Source organism: Phoca vitulina, unplaced genomic scaffold (genome assembly GCF_004348235.1).
Source record: "Phoca vitulina isolate PV1807 unplaced genomic scaffold, GSC_HSeal_1.0 scaffold45, whole genome shotgun sequence".
In the NCBI taxonomy this organism is placed as follows: domain Eukaryota; kingdom Metazoa; phylum Chordata; class Mammalia; order Carnivora; family Phocidae; genus Phoca; species Phoca vitulina.
This window is the reverse complement of record NW_022589748.1, coordinates 1,902,584-1,930,544: the sequence shown is the minus strand read 5'-3', so window position 1 is coordinate 1,930,544 and position 27,961 is coordinate 1,902,584. Positions and strand designations below refer to the sequence as shown.

Sequence of the window (27,961 nt, the reverse complement as noted above, 5' to 3'; positions counted from 1 at the left end):
AAAATCTTTAAAAAAAGAACTGGAATACCTAGGTCTTCAGACTCCAAGTTCTAGCACCGCCGACAGCCTCCAGGGCAAGAGAACACCCACAAGATGCAGGCTGCAGATTCAAAGCAAGAGTTGTGACACACATCTTGTGGAGAGATTAGGAAACCAACAGTACAAAGATAGTAGAACAAAAAATAAACACAAAACTAACCAGCCAGTCCCTGACGAGAGAAACACAGGTTCCAAAATGTACAGCCACGGGTGTGCTAATTTATTAGGGCTGAATTTTCCATTTCAGTTTCCTGGGAAAGAAAAATTCCTGTGGCTTGAATTGTTTAAAGGACAGAAGTGATCACAGATGTCGCCTGGCTCAGGGTGGGGGCCAGGAAAATCCATACTGCAAAAATGAAAAACAAGTAAAATGTTTCTTAGTTTCCCTTCGCTCAAAACCACTATTTCCTTAATTCTATCAAACTCCATAAAAGGCACAAAATGCACTTAGAAACTTGGAACTGGAGATAAATAGCCCCAAAAGTGAGCAAAGGCTCCAATTCAAACCATCTCTGTCCTTCCCACTGGCCAGAGAGACCGCCCCGGCTCACCTCGCACCTGGTTCAGATCCCCTACTGCAGGTCGAAAATGCGGCTTTTGGCCAATTCACTCCCTCCCTTCGGGTTGGGCCAGGACTCCCCACACTCTGCTCTGGTCCAGAAGAGCTGGGATTCTCTGCTTATTTTTCTGAAAGCTTTCTTCACACCCCAAGTTGCCCTTCCTGACTCGGCTTCCTGGCTGAGCCCCACATCTCCCTGTGCACATGCTCGGGGCTTCTCAATTCACACTTGGGGGCTGGGGGCTGCTGGGCAACAGCATGTATCATGGGGTACAGTCTGTCCCTGAGCGGGAGGAAGTGGGGGTCCTGCACCATGCAGTGCGGGCTGGCCCCAGAGCCAGGGCCATTTCCTTCAGCAAGCCTGGAAACAGGCCCACTCCTGTCACATTGCTTCCGAGCCTTCCCTACAGCTTCGGAACAACATTACACAGGTCTGAACAAAACCTAAAGTGTTTCTGTTCTTTACTAAATAAACATTTCTTTCACAGAAACCAGTCCAAACTCATCACTGTCCAAACAGAAGAACACGCACCAGGGGCAGAAGGTAATACGTGTTCGCTATCAGTGGGAACCTGAATGAACTCTGCTCGGCGGTGCCCCAAGTGTCCAAGACCCGGTCCTCTCTGTCCCACAGGCATGGAGGCCTGCCCACAGGCGGGGTCATCAACGGTCAGGATGGGTTCCCACTTGCTTCTCTCCAGCAAGGCGCTGGGAGGGGAACTGAGTTGAAACAGAGCCTCCTTTTCCCTCGGGTTGTGTGGAGGGTTTCCTGAGGCCCTCGTCACAGAACGGGCCAGGCTCCAGACAGCCCACCAGAGCAAACACTGTCATCGCCCCATGATGAAGCTGGGCTGCTCCTCCTCCTCCTCTGTTCCAGACGCTTCCTCAGAGCTACTGGATGGCTGCTCCTGGGACTGACTGGATCCTGTAATCACATGACATCTGATTAGAGACATACAAATTCACCCAGAGAACCAAGAGACACTTTAAAAATGGAGGAGCACTGAGGAGAGATTATGAACAGTGCAGAGGTTAGGGGCACCAACTCCCCACGCCGCGCGGTCAAAAATCCACATATAATTTTTATTTTTTTTATTTTTTATTTATTTATTTATTTTGATTTTTTAATTTATTTGACAGAGATAGTGAGAGCAGAAACACAAGCAGGGGGAGTGGGAGAGGGAGAAGCAGGCTTCCCGCAGGGCAGGGAGCCCGATGCCGGGCTTGATTCCAGGACCCTGGGACTATGACCTGAGCCGAAGGCAGACGCTTAACGACTGAGCCACCCAGGCGCCCCATTTTTTTTTTTTTAATTTCAAAGTAGGCTCCATGCCCAGCGTGGCTTGAACTCATGATCCTGAGATCAAGACCTGAGCTGAGATCAAGTTGGATGCTTAACCAACTGAGCCACCTCGGCGCCCGTTCATGTCTAACTCCTGACTCGCCCAAAATGGAACTACTAATAGCCTACTGTTGACCAGAAGCCTTACCCATTACATAAACAGTCCATTAACACATTTTCTATGTAATATGTATTGCATAGTGCATTCCTACAATAAAGTGCGCTTGAAAAAAAGTAAGCCAGATAGAAGAAAATGTTATTAAGAAAATCAGGAAAATACATTTACAGTGCTGTACTGTAAAAAAAAATCCACATATATGCAGACCCACGCAGTTCAAACCCATGTTGTCTAAGGGTCGGCTGTAGCTGTGCCCACACAGCACGAGGAGCCAGAGGAGGTCCTCACGTCCATCAGTCCCTAAAGGGTGGGTCACAGAACTGATCTACCACTGCTGGCAGCTGAATCTCATCTTTGTGAAGGTCCGACAGCATCCATAAAGGGAGCCCAACACCCCATCAATTGGGCCTCACTGCTTTTTATTTTATTTTTTTAAATATTTATTTATTTGACAGAGCCAGTGAGAGAGCAAGCACACAATCAGGGACAGCAGCAGAGAGAAGCGGACTCCCCGCTGAGCAGGGAGCCCAATGCAAGACTCGATCCCAGGACCCTGGGATCATGACCCGAGCTGAAGGCAGACACTTAACTGACTGAGCCACCCAGGCGCCCCCCTCACTGCTTTTTAGATGCTGCCCCCCCACGTGTATCACTGTCACCACGGCAGGGCCATGTCCCCAGCCAGCCCTTTAACACTTAACATTAGGCCAACAACGCTCCTACCCAAGTCTCAAGCTCTCATGACAGTTTGCAAAAGGATTCAAAAACCATGTAGCAGAGGGCCCTGCCCACAACAAATATGCCAGCTTCCCAGCTCTCCCCACAGACCCAGAAACCTTCTCTGTTGACACTCTACGTGCAGCTCTGAATTCCAATGTTTCCCCAGCATGACTGTCGGTACCCACAGTGCAGCTGAGCCGGCCAAAAGCTGAGCAGAAAGACAACTCGTTCCCAGCTCCTCCCCCACCCCCTCCTCCCCTCTCCTCAGGAGCAGGGCAGTGGGCGAGAGCTGCAACAGGAGCGCCAGAGCCACAGAGGCAGCCCCATCCTCCAGCCCCTTCGGGCGCCGTGGGCTCCCCAGGCCCACCAACAGGCCTCCTCCCTGCAGATGTGCAGGGACTCGCTCCAGCACCCCCAGAGCCCACAGGGACCCAGAGCTTTGCTACTGCTGTCGTCACAGGGTCAGACAGCTTCAAGGTGGGGGGCCTGGGGTGCCCAGGGCACAGCACAGTCTACAGTCACCCTCACACCCCAGGGTGGGCCACTAAAGAACACTCATGGCAATGGCTGGAAACCATCTCTCAGATTTAGTTTCATTACTTTAGGATATTCCTCCTTCTCAACCTCATGCCAAAAGGAATGAGAAGTTTCGAAAGTACAAACACTGAGCATGTTTTATTTTTTCAGGTTTATTTATTTTAGAGGAGGGGAAGGGGCAGAGAAAGAATCTCAAGCAGACTCTGCACTGAGCGGGGAGCCCGACGTGGGACTCAGTCTCACAACCCTGAGATCATGACCTGAGCCAAAACCAAGAGTCAAACACTCAACCGACTGAGCCAGCCAGGCGCCCCAAGCATGTTTTAGTAACTAATATTTGTAGAAAACCTCTTATGTGGGGGCGCCTGGGTGGCTCAGATGGTTAAGCCTCTGCCTTCAGCTCAGGTCATGATCTCCAGGTCCTGGGATCGAGCCCCGAACTGGGCTCCCAGCTCAGCAGGGAGTCTGCTTCTCCCTCTCCCCTCTCCCCTGTTTGTGCTCTCTCTCAAATGAATAAATAAAATCTTAAAAAAAACAAACAACAAAACCCTCTTATGTGCCAGGCACATGCTAAGTCTTTCCATATACCACCTTGTTTCACTCTAACAGAAATCTATGAGATAGGGCCGCCTGGCTGGCTCAGTCAGTGGAGTGTGCAACTCTTGATCACGGGTTTGCGAGTTCAAGCCCCACGTTGGGTGTGGAGATTACTTAACAAGAGAAGTCTAAGAGACAAGTACCACTACTACAGATCCATTTTACAGATAAGGAATGGAGTTCACAGAGGTTATGTAACTTGTTACTCAAGGTCTCATAACCACTAAGAAACAGGACTCTGACATGGACTGACTCTCTAGGCCTCTGCCAAACCATGCCTGCAGAAGTGCACAAGGAAACTGAGGCAAAAGGAAAACAAGGTAGAGACGGGGGTGAGGTGAGCACACTGAACGGATAAGCAAAGTGCAGTCTGTGCACACAGCACAATATTACTCAGCATTAAAAAGGAAGGACATTCTGGGCGCCTGGGTGGCTAAGTCGTTGGGCGTCTGCCTTTGGCTCGGGTCATGATCTCGGGGTCCTGGGATGGAGCCCCGCATCGGGCTCCCTGCTCCACAGGAAGCCTGCTTCTCCCTCTCCCACTCCCCCTGCTTGTGTTCCCTCTCTCGCTGTGTCTCTGTCAAATAAATAAATAAAATCTTAAAAAAAAAAAAAAAAAGGGGAGGGGGAAGGACATTCTGACACCTGCCACAACATGGATGAACCTTGAGGACATTATGTTCAGTGAAATAAGCCAGCCACAGAGAGACAGACACCTATGATTCCAATGCACAGAGACAGAAAGTAACCTGGTGGTTGCTAAGGGCTGGGGGGAGGGGGAAGGGGGAGTTAGTGTTTAATTAGGTACAGTTTCCATTTTATAAGATGAAAAGTTCTGGGGATGGACGGTGGTGATGGCTGCACAACAGTGTGAATGCACTTAACACCACTGAGCTGTCACTTAAAAATGGTTAAGATGGTAAATGTTATGTATATTTTACCACAATACAAAAAAAAAAAAAAAGAAAAACCATGCATGCCATGGAAAGATGGAGTGAAAAACTAGAGACGCATCAAAAACCTGGCTCTGAGCCCCTGGATGCTAGGGCAGTACCCCCCAGCTCCCTGAGCACAGCACTCCCAGAAAAGGATGCTATTTCTATGGCATGCGGTGTGACCGGTCCAAGGCCTGGGCCCTTAGTCTCCACCCCGAAGGCCAAGGGGAACACAGTCGTTGCCACTTGTAACCCATTCCCCATATACCAGCCAGGGGCCCTGCTCTAGAACTCGGGCTCCAAGGTGGAAACTGCTGATGATTTGCTTTGTTCCATAACTTAGTCATACTCTGCCTCAAGGTTCTCTAAGAACTGCCAACCCCTGCAGAGGTCTGAACAGAGCAGGATGGGTGCACAGGATTTGATCTTCAACTCGGATCTTAAAGAAAGAGTAAAACACTGACTTGGATGCTTGTGCAATGGGTGTTCTAGATGCCCGAGATGCTGGCTACAAGAGGAAGGCGCAAATCATCCCCTGTGATTGAAAAGCCCTTGGAAATGGGGTACCTCACCTAATAGCAAATACAACAGATGCCTATGTGTGGGAAACATGTTGTCAGGGCCTAGAAGCATTACTCTCGAAGAGAAGTCTAGGAATCTGGTGCACACCCAAATCCTTTGGTAACTTGACAAAGTTATTTCACTTGCTCATTCTTACAACATAATAAAAAAATAAAGTGTTTATCACTACTATGTTTAGTATCAAGGACACAAGAATCAAAAAGAGGCTGTCCCAAATTAAAACAACAGTGAGATACCACAACACGCAGACTAGACTGGCTAAAATGAAACAAACTGACGCTGCCACTTGCTGGTGAGGATGAGGAGGACAGCAGCTCCCGTTTACTGCTGGTGGGAATGCAAGATGGTCCAGCTGCTCTGGAATCTAGTCTGTCAGTTTCTTACACAGCAAAACACACTCTTATCACAGGACCCGGCAATCACCCTCCTAGGTGTACACTCAGATGATCTGAAAACACACCCACACGAAAGTCATCACACAGATGTTTGCAGCAGCTTTCTTCATCATCACCAGAAACAGGACGCAACCAAAATGTCCTTCAATAGGTGAACGGATAAATAAACCATGGCATAGCCATACGATGGAATACCATCCCACAATAAAAAGGAATGAGCTATAAAGCCAGGCAAAAGCATGGATGGATCTTAAATGCATTTTTCTAGGTGAAAGAAGCCAGCTGAAAAGGCTACATGTTGTAGGACTCCAACTATATGGCATTATGGAAAACGGTGAACAGACGGGTGGTTGCCAGGGATTGTGGGTGGGAGGAGGCTGGAGGTGAAGCACAGGATTCTTTTTAAGGCAATGAAACAATTCCGTAGGATACTGTAATAGTGGCTACAGGATGCCATGCATTTGTCAAAACTTATAGCACAAAGAATACATCTTAGTGTATGCAAATTTAAAAAGTTATTTAGGATCCCAGGACGAATGCAAAAGGTGACATATGAATTCAACCCTATAACAAACGGATGAAACAACTTCCGTGAAGGGGGTGGGGGAAAGTGCTGCCCTAAGCAATTTTGGAAACAGCGGGGTCTGTAAGACCAAAGGCAGAGGAACTGTACAGAACACTGGACTCTAGCTGATGGAAGTGTTTCGCACAGGTAACAGGTTAACAATCCTGAAGCCACTATCCACATGCACTGGAACTGGACAACTGAATAAATGAACGGTGGAGGGTAGAGGCCAAGTTCCTCATTATCAGAGCGGGAGGTTATGGGCAAACAAGCTGGAATGAGGCTGGAGGCTCATGATGGAAGGCTGGAATGATCCATGTGGCAATGGATCAGAGTTGGAGACATCAGTATAAACTCAGGTTAGCATAACAGAAATCAATACAAACAATTATATATAGATATATCTATAAATATGCGTACACACACTGGTTAGTACACATGCATATTTCCTTGTTCTATCAGTTAAGGGGGCCTACAAACAACACCACCCCAGCAGCAAAGAACATGCCTAACCCCCAGATCTTGGTTTCTAAAACAAATCAAGACTCCTTGGAGAAATGGCTGGTTCTGGGTCTGGGTCAGGAAATATAAAAGGTAAGTCTAGAATAACTTATAGTGCCAGAAAGTAAGGATGTGCTTAAAAAAAAAGAAAAAGAAAAAAAATCTATATCCAATAATGATGGGAGTATGTAAAAGGGACACAGAATCCAAAGGAAAGAGCCTCCCATGGCCAAAGCTGGAACAAGATCAGTAACAAAATAAATAAGGTGGTACTGGATTCAACCTGAAGTATAAAATAAATGTCCAAAAGTCCATATTGATATAAATAAATAGGGGAAAAGAGATCAATCCTGTGTAAAAGGATTTCAAATCATTCATGTAGCTACTCCACCCTCACAGAGAGGGTACATAACTCCTCACTCCTTACATGTGGGCTGCGCAGTGCCTTCTTTCCAAAAAGTACAGCGTGGGAAGGGGGACAAAAGGAGTGAATTTACAGTAGACAGTCCTGACAGGCACGGCCTCAGCCAGGCGATCAAGGTCAAAACATCAACAGTGCAAGTCATCCTGACAGTACAAAGACTTGACATAATGTGATTAAGAATGGAACTTTATCTGTGTGGCCTTCCTCCCCAAAATAAATAACTCTAGTCTAATCAGGAGAAAAATATCAGACAAATCCCAATTGAGGGATATTCTACAGGACAACCAACCCTCCAAACCCTCAAAGGCATCAAAACAAGCAAGTCTGAGAAACCATCACAGCTAACAGAAGCCTAAGGTTACGTGGTGATTAAATGTAATGTGATATCCTGGATGGGATTCTGGAACAAGAAAAAGGCATTAGGTAAAAACTAAGGAAATCTGAATAAAGCAGAGATTTCAGCTAATACATCTATCAATACTGGTTCATTAATTGTGATAAAACGGTTAACTTCAGATGTTAATACAAGGGGAAGCTGGATATGGGAATCCTTTGAACTATACTATCTTTGGACTTTTCCTGTAAATCTAAAACCATTCTAAAAGTTTTTTATTAAAAAAAAAAAAAAGACACCGCCTTACACTCATGGAATTGGGGATTTTACAGCTGAATAGTGTTGGGGAAGAAGAATTTCCTATGCCCTTTAAGGTCCTTCTAGCTGGACTAAGAATCAAACTGACATGAGACAGTAATAGGAGAAAGTCAAATTTAGTTTTTTATGTATGGGGAATCCAGACAGACAGACACAAAATTCCAAAAACAGGCAACAGGAAGGCTTAAGTGACATCCTGAGCATAGGAGAGGGGTAGGAGTCTGAGGATACAAAGAGGCGGAAGACCATTAGCAGGAAGGTAACAAGATGTTTGGAAAACAAAGGTTGCCCTATTGTGCAGATAATTTCTTAGGTAAAGAGGAATCTCTATTAATAGCTCTCTTCCTGGTACAGCAGGCAGTTGAGGGGGAGGTATAAGAGCTTTTCCTGAATCTGCTGGGTTTTGACTGCTTCTAACTCGTGAAAATTAGTTAACAGGAAACCTTACCAAAAATAGAGTTGAGGGGTGTTGGCACTCTACCCCTCACCATCAGTGCAGATCCAACAAGAAGAAATGGACTCCATCTTTTATGTGGATACTACTCTACTATCCCAGGTGGAGAAAGAAATGCTTTCCATGTACCCACCCCAAAAGCTTAGCCAATGAGAAGCCACTGTACTTTGAATATGAGAAGCCACCGTACTTTGAATTCCCAGTTAACTCCACTGAACTTTTAGTTTATAACAGCCTTCCCAACTTACCCCTTTTCTCCTTAAAAAAGCATTACCTCAGGGCGCCTGGGTGGCTCAGTTGGTTAAGTGTCTGCCTTCAGCTCAGGTCATGATCCCAGGGTTCTAGGACTGAGCCTCGCACTGGGTTCATTGCTCAGCAGGGAGTCTGCTTCTTTCTCCCTTTCCCTACCCTCCACCCCTGCTCGTGCTTGCTCTCTTTCTCTCTCTCAAACAAACAAATAAGTAAAATCTAAAAAAAAAAAAAAAAGCACTACCTCTCCTTTGTTCTCTAGACTTGCCTGAGGTTTGGCCATGGCTTGTTTGTCCAAAACTGCAATTCTTTTATTCCTGAATAACCCCCTTTTTGCTGGTAAAATAACTGGCAATTCTTATTTTTAAGGTTAACAAACTCAAAAATAATGTTCATGCCAACGTGGCCTATCTTGGAGCAGCCTGCCCTTGGCTCCTTCAAGAGATAACTGCGTTATGTGATTTAGCAGATTCTCTAAACCAAGTAGGTAAGTGCAGAGCTCTGGGAGCAAGGTGGAGGGAAAGGCTAGAATGGTTAGGTTGGGAAGGGAGGGTAGGAAAGGTTTTACAAAGAGAGAAACATTGCAAGAGGAAGGTACAGGATGACTAGAAGCTCTTCAGGCAGATAGGGAGTCAGGTAGCATGAAAAAGGAAAGAGCACAGACCCCTGAGCATGCGAAGCAAGGTGGAAGAGCAGAGGTGTACACCTGGCGGGGGGCAGAGAACCCGTGGAAGAGAGCAGCCAGACCAAACTGGTGGAGAGACTGGAAAGGGAACCGGCAATGCAAGAGCTGCTGACTAGATTCCAAGCAGGGTCACCCTGTGGATAGGTGCACTGGACAGTGGAGACACATTACCTGGGTTCCAATCGTGCCCCATCACTCCCTCCCTCTAGCTCTGTTTGGTGCCTACAGTCCCTCAACTCTAAAATGGGAATAAAACCACTGCCTACCTATCTCTCAGGGCCACTGGGAGGATAATATTAGTATCTGCAAAGCACTTACAGCTGTGTGTACGTAATAAATGTTCAATAAACGTTAGCCATTATTATATAATTTTTTTAAAGTAAACTGCACCCCCAACGTAGGGCTTGAACTCACAACCCTGAGATCAAGAGTCGCATGCTCCACCAACTGAGCCAACCAGGTGCCCCTCTTATTATATAAAATTAAAAAAGAAAAAACAAGTCAAAAATTGAGTCATTTGCCCCCATCCCCAACAGCAAACCAAGACTTATAGTTTCAATCTATCCCAGGAATGTGACTTTTTTTTTTTTTTAAGATTTTATTTATTTGACAGAGAGAGACACAGCGAAAGAGGGAACACAAGCAGGGGGAGCGGAGGGAGAAGCAGGCTTCCCGCTGAGCAGAGAGCCCGATGTGGGGCTCGATCCCAAGATCCTGGGATCATGACCTGACCTGAAGGCAGACGCTTAACGACTGAGCCACCCAGGCGCCCCAGGAATGTGACTTTTTAACACTTGACCTGAAATTTCCTGATCCACACTAGAGAGGTCATATGCATGATAAAAACCCTGCCCTTCCCTTTTTCCCCAAAAAAGATTTCCTGGCCTGAAACAATCCTTTCTTTTCTTTTGCTTATAACTTCTTGCCCCACCCTCCTTCCAATAAAAACCTTCCTTTTTTACACCTCCTGGGGGCATCTCTCTACTTGCTAGATGGGATACTGTCAGACTCATGAATTGCTTAATAAAACCAATTAGATCCTTAAATTTACTTGGATGAATTTTGTTTTTTTAACAATAAGCAAAAGAACAAAGGACTGTCTAATCTCTGTTTTAAAAAGAACTTTGGAGGGGCGCCTGGGTGGCTCAGTTGGTTAAACGACTGCCTTCGGCTCAGGTCATGATCCTGGAGTCCCGGGATCGAGTCCCGCATCGGGCTCCCTGCTGTCAGCAGGGAGTCTGCTTCTCCCTCTGACCCTCCCTCCTCATGCTCTCTCTATCTCATTCTCTCTCTCAAATAAATAAATAAAAATCTTAAAAAAAATAAAATAAATAAAAAGAACTTTGGAGGTCGTACAAAGGTGGGAGAAGTGGGGGCTGGGCTGGGAAGAGAGTGGAGGCTGTTACGCCGGATCTGGATCTTTGTACAGTTTTTACTAAATCCCCAATGAGACCCTGAATGCTTTTGAAGTCATATTCTTATCCACATGGAGGATTGATTTTTAAAAGCCAGTGCCGACAAGGAGAGGTGGAAGTGGACACTTGCACCTTGTCGATGGCAGTAATAACTGGTACAACTCCTCTGGAAAGACATGTATTTCAAGAGCCATGAAATCTTTTTATACTCTGTGATCTAGTAATTCCCACTACTAGAAATTTGTCTTAAGGAAATAAACCATAAAGGGGGAAGGGAGGTAGGTACATAATATTCACTAAGCAGTGTCTTCTAAAGAAGACAAAAACGAATCAATCTAATATCTAACAAAAGGGAAAGAGGTGTATCGCAGCAGGACAACTGCTGGATATCATCAGTCACTGAACAAATTATGAAGGACTGGAAATGCTTACAGTATTAAATAAGCAAAACGGAAACCTGTTCATACACTACACAAATGACATGCACATGCAGGGAGAGACAAAGCAAATGGACAGAAAGAAAGGGGATTTATTAGGATAATATATGAGTTGTTTCCATTACTGTTACACTATTGTTTATACAATATTTTAAAATCCAGGAATCTGAGATTTTATTCACGTATTTTAGGAATACCAGGTAAATGCAACTGAGTGTAACTGAAACTGATACTAACTTATTTACTTTTTAAAGTTTACTTGTTTTCGTAATCTCTACACCAACATGGGGCTTGAACTCATGATCTCGAGATCAAGAGTCACATGCTCTTCTGACTGAGTCAGCCAGGTGCCCTAAAACAGATATTAACTTTTAAAGAAAACAGATGAAAGAACAGACTAGGAAAAAATCCTTCCTTGTACTATGGAATTGTAAGGACATGGGAAAATATTTATGAGACAATGTTACATGATAAAATTAGAACTATAAATACAGTATTTACATAAAAAGGCTTATGTGATATATATTTAAAAACTGAAATAAAAGAATTGTCATCAAAGTGTTAAAATTGCTGTTTTTAGTAAGGATTATAGATAACTTAAATTTTTGACTTTATTCTTTTATGCATATTCCAAAAACTTCTAGAGTGATCATATATTATCTTTCTCTCTTTTTTAAAAGATTTTATTTATTTAGAGACAGAGGGAGAGGGAGCACAAATAGGGGGAGGGGGAAGGGCAGAGGGAGAAGCAGACTCCCTGCTGAACAGGAGTCAGGGGTGTGGGGGCCGATGTGAGGCTTGATCCCAGGCCCTTGGGATCATGACCTGAGCCAAAGGCAGCCACTTAACCAACTGAGCCACTCAGGCGCCCCTATTATCTTTATTCTCAAGAGGCACAAAGGATATGGATAGTTTTCCAACAGAGCATATGTAATAAGAATTTTGGCACTGAAACAACAGTTCAATCTAAACCATTATTTTGAGTACCTTCTGAACACCAGATACCAGTTGAGACAGGAGTCTTAATTGGGGCAATTTTGTCGTGTGTCCCCCCCGCCCCCGCCCCAAGAACATTTGGCAAAGTCGGGAGACATTTTTGACTGTCAGTAACCAGGGGATGGTGGGCACCACTGGCATCTAGTAGGCAGAGTTAAAAATCCCACCGTGAACAGGACACAGCCCCTCACAACAAAGAATTCTTCAGCCCAAAATGCTGATAGCGCTGAGCATGAGAAACTGCTCTAGGTTTCTTTGGTAGGCAGACCTGTTAGGATAAGTAACACTGGTTTGGGGAGTTCAAGGCTTCAAAATAATCCACCACATTGGCTTAAAGCCATCCCATGGTGTCATTCAGACTACACTACTGGGCGTCTTCACTGAATTACTGGACCAATGTGGACAACAAACTGGGATATTTCCTCTCCAACAATAGAACGGAACGCCTAGTCAGCTGTTCCTCACCACTTTTTAGAAGGGCCTCAAAAGCTGGAGCGATTTTCCGCCCTTTTCCTCAAGAACCCAGGGGTGCGCTGAAGCCACCTTGTGGCCCAACTCAGTATCACCACACTAAGTTTCTCTTCATTTCAACCAGATAGCAAAAAAATCTATTTTCTCTTTGACAAAGTGAAAAACGAGGAAGGAAACGGAGAAGACACACACATCACCTTCACGATCAGCACCATCTATCCTGCTCACTGGTACAAGGTGTACCTGGCCATGTAGTTTTACTAATCACCGTTTAGTCTGCCCAGGTGCTAACTTCACAATTAAGCCTAAGAGCAGGGCCCATATACTACAACAACAATTTTCAAATTTGTTGGACGGCAGCCCACAGCCGACACAGAAACTGAAAGAAAATTTCACAAATCACTGTATCCAGAGGTGTGACACACTCTGACAATTCCTAGTCTGCTCTATTCAAGTTGGGAAGAATGACAGTTGCAACCTGGAAACTGACTGCAGGATCCAGAGAGCAAAATCACAACCTCAGTGTGAGAAAACACCGTGTTACCAAGGTGCGCAAACATCATCTTTCTGATTGACAGAACTGAAGCTCAAGACATGGGGAGGGGTAAGGGGTGGGGGCAGTGAGAGGGCACAAGGCCACGTAAACAAGCTGGAGGCCTGGATGTAAGCTCCCAGAGAATACTAAAGCCTGCTCTATGATCTCAGATACGCTTTATAGCCTCGGGCAAATTAAAGAAAGGTGCCAGAAAACAGCACGGTCCGCGCACCTATGTTCAAGAGGTTAGAGGAGGAGGATTCGAGAGGCCCCAGCTCTGTGATGGTGCCACTGGTCTCCTTCGATTATAGAACCCATTACTAAAAAGTTAAAATGTGACCCCAAAGACCCAATATAGGTTCATTAAGTACAAATTCAGAGCAAACTAACCTGACTCAGTTTCCTGTTGTGGAAGTTTTTTTAAACTCACTGCTCAGGGAACGCCCCCAAAATATGGTGTATCTTAATTACAGCAAGATGTTTGGTGGAGTTATCAAACTGCAGAATTTTAGATCTAGAAAGAGCTTATCAGTTATAAGCTAAAAAAGAAATCTGCTCAAATAAGAGAAGCCAGATGCTTGAGGTCAGGGTGAGCTGGAGGGAGAGTTAAGCCTAGAACTTACGTCTACTGCACTCACTCCATAACCTCAAATTACCTCTTAATTTCTTATGACACGCCTGTGAGTAAGGAAAGAAGAGGGAGTCTGGCTGACTCTTAGCTGAAGAATTAACTCCACCCTAAGGGTTTTAGTGAACAGGTCCCTGCCAGCCTACACAGAGCTCTCCCTGGAGGGCTTGGGCTCTGGCCCTGACCCAGTCTGGCTCAACATTTTCATTAATGACAAAGGAGTTATGTTTATCAACTCTGCCCATGACAGCCCCAGAAAGACATGGTAACATGGTGAATTTCAGAATCAGAATTCAAAAGGATTCTGGAACCTGAATCAACAGAGCCAATAGCACCAGGTTGAAATGCAAAAGAGCTGCAGTCCTGTGTTTAGATTTAAAAACAAAACAAAAAGGGGCGCCTGGGTGGCTCAGTCATTAAGTGTCTGCCTTCGGCTCAGGTCATGATCCCAGGGTCCTGGGATGGAGCCCCGCATCGGGCTCTCTGCTCCGCGGGAAGCCTGCTTCTCCGTCTCCCACCACCCCCCTCGTGTTCCCTCTCTCGCTGTGTCTCTGTCAAATAAATAAATAAAATCTTAAAAAAACAAAAACAAAAACAGAGGGTTCTAGGTAAGACAGAGCAAGCACATTTGACTCTTTCTCTCCACTGAATACAGGACCTGGACAGAATGATGGACTCTTGAGAAGCAAGCAGACTGGGGAAAAGACCAGCATACAAAGTGCCACTGGAACAGCTCTGAATTCCTGAGGTCTTTTTCCCCCTCAGTACCCCCAGCCTGGAGTCGGGACGATCTGATATGCAGAAGTGGAGCCCGGGGACAGACGGAACTCCACGAGAAACCCTCCGGTTCTGGTCTGAAGGGGTAAGAAAAGGACTCCCAATGCTGAGAGTAAGGGAAGTTGTAGTGTTTCTTCTTTTTTCTCCATTCTCTCACACCCTAGCTCCCAGGCAATCCTGCCAGAGTCACCGTGGCCACAGTACCTGTTCTGGCAATGCGGGCTTGCGGGCACAAACACTTCAGAAGAGGGGAGCCCTTCTTGCTGACTGGAGGAGCTGTGGTCCTAAGATGGCCAGGTAAGCCCTGCTGCTTTTCTTCTCTGTCCTCCCACTGCACGGCCCTGGAGGCAGGTGCAGCTGAAGGCAGCGTGTGCCAGAGTGTAACTAAAGCTTCAGTTTTCTGGCTAGAGGTCTGAGAAGGGGAGTCCCAGGAAACCAGAAAGTACAGGAGAGCTCATGGAGAAAAAGGAGATTAGAAAAGACATCGTAAGTCATTTATGAACTTCCGGGCTCAGCCTGACAGCGCAAGCATGGATGTGGCCCGAATCATCATACCAAACACTCTGAGACCCGAACTCAAAGAACTAAACCCTGCCTGGCCACAGCACAGTGCATGCAGGACACACCTGGAGAGCACGGCAAAACTTGGAAAACCGAACTGATGCTAGAACCACAACCTGCAGGAGGCTAGGGAGAACCCATGTTCTGAAACACAGCCAGGCTGACTGCCTACTAAAACAAATACCACCAAGACCAAAGCCTCATGATATAATACTCAAAATGCCCAGGGGGTGGCCTGAGTGGCTCAGTCGGTTAAGCCTCTGACTCTTGGTTTCAGCTCAGGTCATGATCTCAGGGTCCTGAGATCGGGCCGTGTAAGGCTCCCTGCCCCCGGCCCAGTTTGTGCAGTCTCGCTCTCTCTCTCTCCAATAAATAAAACATTAAAAAAGTCAAAATTTTAGAACTTTTCTGAAAAAAACACAGTAATTGAGATAAAAAATTCACTGGGTAGGATCAACAGCAGAGTAGAAAGGGCACAGGAAAGAGATAGCTTGAAGTCAGATCTGTAGAATTATCCAACAGGAAGAACAGAAACAAAAATGATTGAAAAAAAAATTTCCAAATTCGACGAAAGACATATACAGCCTACAGATCTGAGTAGCTCCATGAACTCCAAACAGGATAAACCCAAGGAAATCCAGGTGTAGACACGTCATAATCAAACTGCTGACATCTAAAGACAGAAATCTTAGAAGTAGCCAGAGAAAAACAATGATAGAACAATTTGAATGATTACAAAATTTTCATCAGAAACCGTGGAGGCCAGACAAAGTAGAATGGCATTTCTAAAGTGCTAAGAAAAAACTTAGAATTTTAGATCTAGTGAGAATGTCTGTCAGGAACAAAGGTGGTATGAAGACAGCCTCATATGAAGAAAAGCTAAGAAAATTATAGCCAGCAGACCTCTTCTGAGTGACTAAAAAAAGTTCTTCAGACAGAGGGGAAATGATGCCACAGAAAAGCCTAGACCAAGTACTTCTGGGTTCCCCTGCATGTAGGGAGGGAGAAGAGGGCTGGGAAAGTAATGAGGTGGTTTATTTGAGGGATGAGGTCCTAACAATCACATTTTAGTGTTGTAAAATAAATTATTCTAAGAAATGGTATGAAATAGCCTAAAACTATGCCATACATAGAATGTCACACAGCATATTTACAACTTAGAAGGAAATCGATTCTGGAAGGGACCAATCATATTTAGTGCATCAGTGAAAGTCTGACTTTATCTGAAGACCAAAATCAAAACTGTCCAACCAGGAGCCATGGCTGGTCAATCAGGGAAGAGCCATCAATTCGGTAATGTGGTCTGCTGCTGTCATGTGTTTGGTCTCTTAGCATCCTTGGTCCTTTCCATTGGACACCTCTCTTTCCCTCTCAGCTCAGGGGCTCTCAGGAGAGTGGCTGGTACCTCTGGCTGTGTGATGGGTTCAGAGGTGGACAGGACTGGTAGCACTATGGGATGGTGATACATGACTCAGCCCCTATTCCTCCTTGTTAACAAAATCTCATCTCAGTCTAGGGTGGCAATGTACCCAGCTCCCAGGGATGAATCCTAACAGGTTAAAAAGATAGTCACAACAATTCTGTTTTCTATTCATCTAGCTTAATAGCAGCAAGGGATGGCAAAGTCACCCAGTATTGACCAATGATATAAAATGATATCTGTTGGGCACTTTGGGGGGATCTTTTGCTCTTCTGTTAAAAAAAGAAAAAAAAAAAGACAAGTACCACTTCTTTCCCCTTTCTTTCTTCCTTGAACATAGGTATGATGCCAGGAGCTGCAGCAGCCATCTCATGCCCACAAAATAAAGGCCAAGAGAACTGTCAGGATACTGGGCCTGACACTACTGAACTGCTGAACCACATCAGGCTGCCACCGACCACCAAATTTCTTGTTATGTGAGAGAAATGACCTCCTCTTTGTTTAACTACTAGTAGTTGAGTTTTCTGTTTCTTAGAGCCCAAAGCATTCTTTTTTTTCTTTTAAAGATTTTATTTGACAGAGAGCATAAGCAGGAGGAGTGGCAGGCAGAGGGAGAGGGAGGTTCCCCACTGATCAGGGAGCCCGATGTGCGGCTCAATCCCAGGACCCTGGGATCATGACCTGAGCCAACGGCAGACCCTTAACCGACTGAGCCACCCAGACGCCCGAAGCCCAAAGCGTTCTTAACGGGCTTGCCAAGTGACTCAATCAGAGCCAAAAAGACACAAAAACACTTTTGCTAGAGATATCCCCTCAGTCTTTCCTTTAAAAAAAAAAAAAAAAAGATTTTATTTATTTATTTGAGAGAGAGCAAGCTAGAGGGAGAGAAAGAGAGCATGAGCACGAGCCAGGGGGAGGGGCAGAGGGAGAAGCAGACTCCCTGCTGAGCAGGGAGCCCGACTCAGGGCTGGATCCCAGGACCCTGAGATCATGACCTGAGCCAAAGACAGATGCTTAACCGACTGAGCCACCCAGGTGCCCCACAACCACAGGGAGGACATGTACCTGCCTGAGGACAAGGAGCCAGGGGACAGAGGGAGACAAAGAATGCCAGTAACATCATTGAGCTCCTTTACTAGCCATCCCTGAAGGGAGGTCTGTCCTGACTTAATGTAAGCCAGGATCTTTCCTTCTGTTTACCTGACACCTGCAATTAAACGAGTCCTAACTAACAGAAATAAGTTCTCATTTCTTCAGTGGCCAGCCAACCAGCTCCAAACTCTAAATCTCATTCTTGACAGGTCAGCCGTGGTGATCAACACTGAGAAAGATCACAACCAAGAAAAGTAAGTTCCACTCACCTTCTTTTTGTTTCTTCTGTTCAAGTTTCATCTTCTTTGCCAATAATTTCTTCTCTTTTAACTTCTGGCTATAAATATAAAATACATTAATTCCTTCACTACCTTACTGTATATTTTAGAAAATAAGTATCTACTTCTAGAATGTTTAAAGACCTTATAATCACACAAATGCTATAACAATGAGAGGAAAGAAATACTTTCTCGTGATTCTGCTACTCCAACACCATCAGCATTATCAAGCTATTTTCTTCTTGAATCAAAATGAAATCCTGGGGAGTCCTGAGGTGATTAAAGCAATCTCAGGAATACTGGAGATGTTTTTCATTCTAAGATATTTAGGGACTATTTTTATTTATTTATTTTAATTTATTTTCTTGAATGACAATACTTTATTGCAGCATCAGCAAAGGTGAGATTTCTGAAGCTGGTGAAGACTGAGCAGCATTTCCATGTGAAATGTTACAGCTTTACAAAGTTTTGTTTCTTATTTAATTCCACGTGCAGAAACTGAAACATGGTAAAAGAAAAAAAATGCAAAATAGCTAGAAAAAAAGATGTAATCAAGTTGTAGCATACAGACATGCTCTTTAACTAAATTTACCAAGCATATCAGAAAGCAAACGAAAGATGACTATCCCAATAAATTAACAGATTGCCAAAAACAGACTAAGAATTAGGGACTGTTTTTAGAATCCTGCTTAGCTCTCTAAAGGGCGAGGGAGCATTTATTAAAACACACACACACACATACCCAGTCTACATACTGACGTAATGTCACTGAGGGAGATCACACACCCTAATTTAAGGAAGAAGCTAAAGAAAGTTGGCTCACAGCATACTGTTAAAACTTGATGTTAAAATACAGAAGTGGAGGAGACCTAGAAATCTACCTGATCACCCAAGCGCTGACCTGAGCTGTGGAGAATCTGTAACGGGTGGGTGGGGGAAGCATCAGCAATAAGTGACTTAATCTCTCCTCAGATACTGGAAGAAAGGCCATCCCTCTACTGGGTAACACCCAAGACCTCGACAGGTCATACACTGAACTTCTGACCACAAGGACTATTCAGTCACCTGCTCTCACATTTCCTGCCTTTAAGTTTCATTGGTTATGAGAAGCCACAAAGCCCTCACCGCTTTTTCCGCCGTTTTGCTGTCTGCTCCTCTGCAGCAGTTTTATTCCTCTCCAATCTCTTCTGAAACTCTGCATCCAATTTGTGCTGTGAAAAAAGACATCATTTAGACACACTCTGGGCCGTGCAGGAGAGCTCTAGAAGTCACACCACTGAGGGTGCTGTAGGCACACTGAGGTCTCCAGGGCCACTTTAACTGGAAGAGGTTGTCCAACAGGTGGGGCGGGAATCAATATATGGCTTTCTGATGGCGACTGTTACTTCTTCAGTTCAGTAAGATACCACGACTGCACAATGAAGCATGAGAGCATGAGAAGGGGCACAACTACTGGTTATATAGCCAGGGCCTTGGCTAGTGCGCTATTGTGATTTATAGTAAGAAATCTACACAGCTGACCTTTGAACACAGGTTTGCACTGTACAGGTTCACCTACACGTGGATCTTTTTTGATAAATATAGGACACTACTGTAAATGTATTTTCTCTGATGATTTTCTTAACATTCTTTTTTCTCTAGCTTACTTTATCATAAGAATACAGTATATAATATGTATACAAAATATGTGTTAATCGACTGTTTTTATCATCAGTAAGGCTTCTGGTCCATAGTAGGATATTAGAAGTTTTACGGGAGTCAAAAGCTTTATGCAGATTTTTTTACTACATGGTAGGGGGCTTGGTGCCCCTAATCACCTAGTTTGTTCAAGTCAACTGTATTTGATCTTCACCCACTATTTCTGGCACAGAGGCCCCAAAAACTCTTGTAAATTTCCTATACAAGAGCCACAGAGGCATCTTTTATTTTAAAGATTTTATTTACTTGACAGAGAGAGAGAGAGAGCACGCACGCGCGCACAGCAGGGGGAGCAGGAGAGAGAGATGCAGGCTCCCCGCCAAGCAGGGAGCCCGATGTGGGGCTCGATCCCAGAACCCTGGGATCGTGACCTGAGCCGAAGGCAGCCGCTCAGCTGACTAAGCCACACAGGTGCCCCAAGGCATCTTTTATTATTATAATATTTAATTATGTTCCTGGTTCCTGAAATAGCTCCAGAAGTAAAGGTGAAGTGGTGTCTTTTTATAACAAGCCCCTTTCAACCACAGGAGTTTATGTTAATGAGTGACTTCAGAAAGCCCCTAAGGAAGAGGGCTGATCACCAGGGTAACTTTCAGTCCCACCGCCTATGCTCCAGGGAGGGAAATGGGGCTGCAGGTTGAACAAATTACCAATGGCCAGTGATTTAATCAGTTTGTAGTGACGCCCCCAAAATCCCAAAAAGAGGGGCACCTGGGTGGCTCAGTGGGTTAAATGTCTGCCTTCAGCTCAGGTCATAATCCCAGGGTTCTGGGATCGAGAACCACGTCTGGCTCCCTGCTCAGCAGGCAGTCTGCTTCTCCCTCTCACTCTCCCTCTGTGCTCTCTCTCTCAAATAAATAATATCTTAAAAAAAAAAAAAAAAAATCCCAAAAAGAGGGGTTCAGATGGCTTCTGAGTTGGTGAACATGTGGAGGTGCTGGGAGGGGATGAGGCTCTGTGTCCCCTTCTTCCACCTGGCTGTTCCTGAGTTCTGTGAGCCCCTGTAAGCAAATTAAGTGAGCCTGAGGAGAGAGTCATGGGAAACCTTGAACTCACAGCCAGTCAGTCAGAAGGCCAAGTGACAACCTGGGCCTGGGATTGGCCACTGAGGTGGTCGGGGGCGGGGAGGCAGTCTCGTGGGACTGAGGCCCGAACCTGTGGCCTCCAATGTTATCACCAGGTGAACAGCATCAAAACTGAGTTAAACTGTGGGACACTCAGCTGGTGTCCCAGAACTGCCCGGTGTGGGGGTAATCCCCACACATTTGGTGACCAGAAGTGTTAGAAGAGTAGCGGAGAACTGAGAGTAGAGGACATGCACAGGAGTGCATTTTCACCTTACAGTGACCTGAGCTCATCAGATGAACGGCCAGAGCTGGAACCGTGGGATTTTCAGGTCCTAACTGATGACGGTTATAATGACTGATTCCACAGCAGCGTTCACACCCACTGCCATCACCACCACTAGGCACACACACGTGTATAGAGGCACATGTGAGTGTGCACACATACACACAGACCCATCCCTTGTATTGGTCCTTCCTAGCAGCTCCCTGTCTCTAAGCCTCTGTTTTCTCACCTGTAAAACAGGAAAAAGATTAATTCCTCTCTCCCAGAGTCTTCAGGAAGAATAACATTTGATGACCTACAGGAAAGCACTTGTAAACCACTGATGCAATTGCTATAAAGTGCCATCTCTTTCTCCTAGTCATAGCCATAAAAGTCAACAGGGTAAGTAAGGAGCCTGCAGAGGACAAGATGGCTTCAACAGCACTGCCAGGGCCGTGTGGATCTGCTTACAGTGGCATGGAAACTCTGAGAGCAAAAATCATGAAATAAAAAAGAAGGGTTGGGGTACCTGGCTGGCTCAGTTGGAAGAGCATGCGACTCTTATCTCAGGGTGAAGTTCCAGACCCACGTTGGGTATAGAGATTACTAAAAAAATAAACTTAAAAAAAAAAAGGTCTCCTTTCAAGAAAATCAGCTGATTAGAGGACAAGTCGAAAGTAAACAACTTGGGGCACCTGGGTGGCTCAGTCATTGGGCGTCTACCTTCGGCTCAGGTCATGATCCCAGTATCCTGGGATCGAGCCCCGCATTGGGCTCCCTGCTCGGCGGGAAGCCTGCTTCTCCCTCTCCCACTCCCGCTGCTTGTGTTCCTGCTCTCACTATCTCTCTCTCTGTCAAATAAATAAATAAAATCTTAAAAAAAAAAAAGTAAACGACTTGAGGGGCATCTGGGTAGCTCAAGTTAAGTGTCTGCCTTCGGCTCAGGTCATGATCTCAGGGTCCTGGGATTGGACACCCCCCTCAGGCTCCCTGCTCAGCGGGGAGCCTGCTTCTCCCTCTCCCTGCCCCAGCTCCAGATCATGTGCACTCTCACTCTAATAAGTAAAATCTGAAAGAAAGAGAAAGTAAACGACTTAAAGCTAAAAGCACATGATCTGTTTAGAAGCTGAGCCATACCCGTCTCACTCTGCTGCTGGAGCAGCTGCCCCCTGCGGGCTGAGAACCTGCCACAAGGAGTCGAGGAGCACCATGCGCTCTTTCAGCGATGACATCCTGTTAGTCACTGTGAAAGGTGAGGACACTCTTGCCTCTTTGTTTCTTCTAACCTCAGAGCCTGTCTTTCGCCGTGTGAAATAAAAACCTTCACCGTGTGAAATAAGAACCTGGGTGTCTCTGGGGACTCAAGGTTTGTGAAACATTTTTCTGTATTTTCTCTGGGTCTTTAATCAATATATAAAAGGTTCAGACTAACTGATGGTAGCTGAGCCAACTGCCTGCTCTATTTCCTTCCCTCTAAAGTAGTTTAAAAATTTTAAAAGTGCTTCTGATAGTTTTTATGTAGTTTTCTTTATTCTTGACAGTGGAAACCCCACCATGGTTAACAGATATAGCTGTGTGACAAGCCACCAGAACTGAAAATGTCACAAGTGGAGGATGGTAGTAGCTGGAGAAGAAACACCAACAGCTGGGGGCCAAGACAGGCTGCAGGACAAGCAAACGCCAGGTGAAAACCACCACAGCAACGATTCCATTCTGTTTCCAAATCATAAAGATATTTTTCAAACTCAATTTTGGCCATTCTGGTGAATTTTTACTTTTACGTATTTTCTTCTGTATCATGTCTATCTCTTTAGTATTTTCCCTTGTGTTTTATGTCAGAAAATTTCAAACATAGAAAAGTTGAAGGAATTATACAGTCCATATACCCACCACCAAGATCCTACAATTGACATTTTGCTACTTGCTTGATCATGTCTGTCCACCTATCTATACCCCTATCCGTCCATCAATCCATCTTATTTTTTTTTAACACATTTCAAGATACCAGAACACTTCACTTCTAAAGATTTAACCATGCACAGCATTAACTAGAGTTTAACATTTGTTAACCGTTTTTCCATTTTTTTCCACTTAAGGTAACACATACAACAAAACGCTCAAATCTTGTGTACAATTTGATCATACCAAAAAGTTCTCTCATACCTCTTCCTATCCAACTCCCAGAGACAATTATCGTTCTGATACACATATACGTTTAACACAGATGAGTCTTGCTCTTGTAGAACTTCATTATAAATGGAATCATACGATATGCTCTCTTTTATGTGAGGCTTCTTTCACTCAGCATGTTTTAAGAATCATCCATGTTGTTGGATGTATCATTAGTTTCTTCCTTTTTATTGCTAAATAGTATTCTAATGAATGATTTTTTAATTTTTTTTTTTTTTAAAAGATTTATTTATTTATTTGAGAGAGAGTACATGAGAGGGGGGAGGGTTAGAGGGAGAAGCAGGCTCCTCGCTGAGCAGGGAGCCCGACGCGGGACTCGATCCAGGGACTCCAGGATCATGACCTGAGCCGAAGGCAGTCGCTTAACCAACTGAGCCACCCAGGCGCCCATGATTTTTTAATTTTTAAAAACATTTAATTCCCTTATGTAGGAGGAAATTCTACAGTGAGTCTTTTTTAAATCAAATTACTGGAAAATCAAATGTTATTGGATAAAGTGGTTTCCTCCTTTATAAAAAGCAAACAAATAATAATCATTGTAAAGTATGTGAAGCTCGCTACAACGCACAGATGTATTCAATGAAATAACAGGCATCGTGGTTAGACTGAGGAAAAGGTCTTTTCCCATGCATGCTGTAAGATTAGGAACAAGGGGCAATCTCTCATGCATGTTAGGAAGAGAAATCAGATTTGGAAAATCACAAAGAATTAGCCAAATAATATTTGTGGGTTTTTTGTTCTTTTTTTTTTTTTTTAAAGATTTTATTTACTTTGACAGAGAGAGAGAATGAGTGTGGGGAGCTGCAGAGGGAGCGGGAGAAGCAGGCTCCCCAGTGAGCAGGGAGCCCAATGCGGGGCTCGATTTCAGGTCTCTGGGATCACAACCTGAGCCAAAGGCAAATGCTTAACCGACTGAGCCACCCAGGGGCCCCTGATTTTTATTAATAATCAGGTGGGAAAATACAGAAGCACAAAAATGTATTTTTTCCCCTGATTTTTACTAATAGCCAGTAATAAAATATAAAGGAGCACCTAGCACCACTGCAATAAAAAAACCAAAATCTTTGAACACATGTGAGATATATACCGAATCTCTATAAATCACTGAGAGATGCAAGAAAAAAAAAGACAACATTTCCAGAGGGGATGACTAAACACTATAACATCCATTCTCATTCAATTTAAGTTACGGATTCAACTCAATTCTAGTAAAACAAAACAAAACAAAACAAAACCAAAGACAAGATTTTTGGTGTGGGTAAAATAACTCCAAAATTCTATTTGAAAAATAAATGAAATGTCCAAAGAGTATTTTTTAAGAACAACAAGAGAGAGGTTTTTGGGTCTTCTAGTCAGGTAATAAAAAGCTTAATAGTTCTCATAATACTGCAGCGCCTGTCAGGTCATGATCCCAGGGTCCTGGGATCAAGCCCCGCATCGGGCTCCTCGCTCTGCGGGAAGCCTGCTTCTCCCTCTCCCACTCCCCCTGCTTGTGTTCCCTCTCTCACCGTATCTCTCTCTGTCAAATTAATAAATAAAATCTTTAAAAAAAAAAAAATACTGGGGCGCCTGGGTGGCTCAGTCGTTACGCGTCTGCTTTCAGCTCAGGTCATAATCCCAGGGTCCTGGGATCGAGCCCCACATCGGGCTCCCTGCTCGGCAGGAAGCCTGCTTCTCCCTCTCCCACTCCCTCTGCTTGTCTTCCCTCTCTCGCTGTCTCTCTGTCAAATAAATAAATAAAATCTGGGGCGCCTGGGTGGCCTAGTCATTAAACGTCTGCTTTCGGCTCAGGTCATGATCCCAGGGTCCTGGGATCGAGTGCCGCATCGGGCTCTCTGCTCAGCAGGAAGCCTGCTTCTCCCTCTCCCACTCCCCTGCTTGTGTTCCCTCTCTCGGTGTGTCTGTCAAATAAATAAATAAAATCTTAAAAAAAATATAGTTCTCATAATACACTTTCTAAGGCTATTTCCAATTCTTTATTATTTATACCTGTCATGAAGAAATGCCAACCTCTAACTAGAACACGAAAAGCAGACACATGAAAGCACACTACTATTCACACCAAACACACAGCTACATGGAATTTAACCAGGAATTCAGCCAAAAAGAGAACCGTTAGAAATAATAACCCAATAACTGATGTGCTTGGGGGACTCTGCTGTCCCTTCTACACACACGGAAGTCTCCCTTCTCTCATTCACCTACTAGTGGGAGCATCTTGATGTGCGGAGTCCGACCAAGAAATAACCTGGATTTGATGTCTGTTTCCCATGCTGACCTTAGAACGCAGCTTCACACAGGCCAAGAACCAGGTGTTATTTCCTCTTCTTTAAATGCTTTTCCCTAGAAGTCCTAAGTGCACATTGCCCAAACCCAAGGGCTTGGCCAGCCTCTTTGCTCACTGACCTTCTCGGCCATCGCATCCATGTAGTCCTGTCGCTGGTACTCTCTCCGGCGCAGATGCCTGTAGACATGGAACTCTCCACTGCCAGCCCCAGCGCTTGAACCTAGAGTCAGGAGAGTCCAGAGTTCTTAATGAAATCCAGTTACCAAACAGGCTACCCTTAATCAAAAGGGACCAAAAAAAAAGAAACTGAAGTAATGGAATGGACCATTCCCCACTGTACTCCAGAACCTGGCACAGTGACTTGCATAGCATAGTCATCATTAAATAATTATTGCATGAATGCTGAATGCGAAGTCACTAAAAATTCCACTCTAACATAGTAAGAGGAGGAACAAACTGTGGTTGAGAGACCAGAAACCCAGAAGATAGCTTAAGACCTTTCCCTCCCCTGCCAGTTCATTTCACATTTGACATGCTAAATTTCTACTGAGCTGAAAAGATGTCCATGTATATTAAGTTTTAAAAAAAAAAAAAGTTTACTAAGTAGTATGTGTTGAACAACCACATTTTTATAAAATCATTTTTTCTTAAACCTGAGTGGTTTTGACTATAGGAGTTTGAAAGGCTATATCAGAATGTTACAAGTGGGGGGCACCCGGGTGGCTCAGTTGGATTGAGCAGCCGACTCTTGATTTAGGATCAGGTCATGATCTCAGGCTCCTGAGATCGAGCTCCGTGCTCAGTGGGGAGTCTGCTTGGGATTCTCTCTCTCCTTCTCCCTGCTGTGCTCACTCGCTCATGGGCACGCTCTCTCTCAAATAAATAAATCCAATCTTAAAAAAAAAAATGTTACAAGGAGAATGGTGGAATTATGGGGGTTCAAAATTTTTCATACCTCTGTTATTTATTCTTTATAATTAGTACGTTAACTTACAACCCCAAAATAAAACTATTTCCAGTTAGAAAAAAACCAATACAACACATTATTTAAAACAATGCAGAAAAAATTCTCTAGTGCCAAACTGTAAGCAACAACACCCCTTCTTTGTAAGTACAAAATTACTGAACCAGTAAACTTTTTTTTTTCCTTTAGAGATCTAATTAACAAATACTAACTGCAGGGTTTTTATATCTACACTTCAAAAACTGTATTCACTGACACACATACACAAAAGCCATTACCCATTACATCTCGAACAAATTCTGGGGGAGGCCGGGGTGCCCATTCGCTCATTTTTTCTGGAATTGGAACTGCTTTGTCCTGCAACATTTAAACACAGAAGCATCTTTAAGTACAAACCTGCTGACAAATTCACATCTCTTAAAACCAAAGCGTTTTAACTGGATGGGTGAAATAAGGCTGCTTTGCTCCTTGGACCTAAAACTGATTTTCTTCCCTGCTTTAGATTTACTTCATCCCATATACTTTGGGGTCTATCACAGCCCATAGCCTTGCCAGGGCTACACCTAACTTTCCAAAGCAGAATTCTGAAACGTAAGTCACCATTTATGGCCGGAAACCTCTAACCTTAACTCTACGACATCCGGAGTCAACCCTTTCTAGCCAAAGACCTCATCCAATTATTTTTATGACTTAAAGGACCGAGACCCTGACGGGAGAGTGACCTGCCCCAGGTATGTCGGCCAAGGCCCCTCTAACAATCGGTGCTGTTTAGAAGAAAATAAACCCTTGTGCCGACCCACAGATTCTTTCTGTGAACGCTTCAGTTCACAGAAAGTTAAACTAGAAGTGTCTTAGAGCACGGGAAACCGCTCCACAGCGCCCTCATCCCGCCGGGGCTCCCACATAAGGCCAGGGGAAGCTCACTATCTCCGAGGTAGCCTACTCCTTCCTAAGGGCTGACCCTGGGGTTCGGGTACTGAGTTCCTAAGTGTGGAGGCAGGGGAGGTGGGCCCGCGGGTCCCCAGAAGCGCTGGAAGGGAAGGGCGCTGGGAGGAGCCGTCGAACCAGCGCCTCGTCTCACCGGGTTCTTCATGAGCCGCTCCAGCTTGAGCTTCTGCTCTTCTGCCGCATTTTTCGGGATGACGAGCGCTTGTGGTTCTTTCTTGGGCCTCGGCGGTCGCACCGACGAGGCAGCCGAACTCGCCATCACAGCTTCCCTTCTCTCTCGGCGAGCGGCAGCGGCGGCGCGCACGTATGACGACAGAGCCGCGCGCCAGCAGCGCAAGCGCAGTCCGCTAGCAGGGCGGGGCTGGAGCGGAGTCGCAAGCCGGAAGCAGCCTGCTGAATATTCATGAGCTCGTGGCGGGGTGGCTTATCGTGATCAAAGCCGCTTGAATTCATTTCCTGTGTCTGAGCAAATCAGGGCAGCCGAGCGCCCACGTTCCTATGGGAGACGTGGCCTTGCACGCCCGAGGGTTCGACCTCAGCCGGCCTCTCCAGTTCGCGTGCTCGTCGTGGCTCCGCCGGCG

The 27,961-nt window shown here is 45.0% G+C and overlaps 1 protein-coding gene across 2 annotated transcripts; it reads right to left on the bottom strand.

The window, feature by feature from the left end:
* Window positions 1–36: 36 nt before the first annotated feature.
* Window positions 37–27,704, bottom strand: PRKRIP1 (PRKR interacting protein 1). 2 transcript variants are annotated; one of them, XR_004302569.1, is made up of 7 exons: window positions 27,514–27,704; window positions 26,711–26,789; window positions 25,588–25,688; window positions 19,090–19,175; window positions 17,956–18,023; window positions 1,131–1,523; window positions 37–385 (listed from the first exon to the last, which is right to left on the bottom strand). XR_004302569.1 is itself a non-coding variant. In XM_032431030.1 (6 exons), exons 1-6 carry the CDS (start codon window positions 27,637–27,639, stop codon window positions 1,426–1,428), a joined length of 558 nt encoding a protein of 185 aa, XP_032286921.1. In that variant the 5' UTR covers window positions 27,640–27,704; the 3' UTR covers window positions 37–1,425. The 2 variants fall into 2 exon arrangements, 1 of the variants encoding a protein (XP_032286921.1); XM_032431030.1 differs by having other exon boundaries at window positions 37–1,523.
* Between the last annotated feature and the right edge of the window lie 257 nt (window positions 27,705–27,961).

Bases quoted from the DNA above. Each gene is read 5' to 3' on its own strand.
- PRKRIP1 (XM_032431030.1), bottom strand. From the start codon at position 27,639: ATGGCGAGTTCGGCTGCCTCGTCGGTGCGACCGCCGAGGCCCAAGAAA. The intron at 25,689-26,710 runs GTAATGGCTTTT...TCCTGACTCTAG, and splicing joins ATTTGTTCGAGATGTAATGG to GTTCAAGCGCTGGGGCTGGC. The intron at 19,176-25,587 runs GTCAGTGAGCAA...CTTTTTTCACAG, and splicing joins TGGATGCGATGGCCGAGAAG to CACAAATTGGATGCAGAGTT.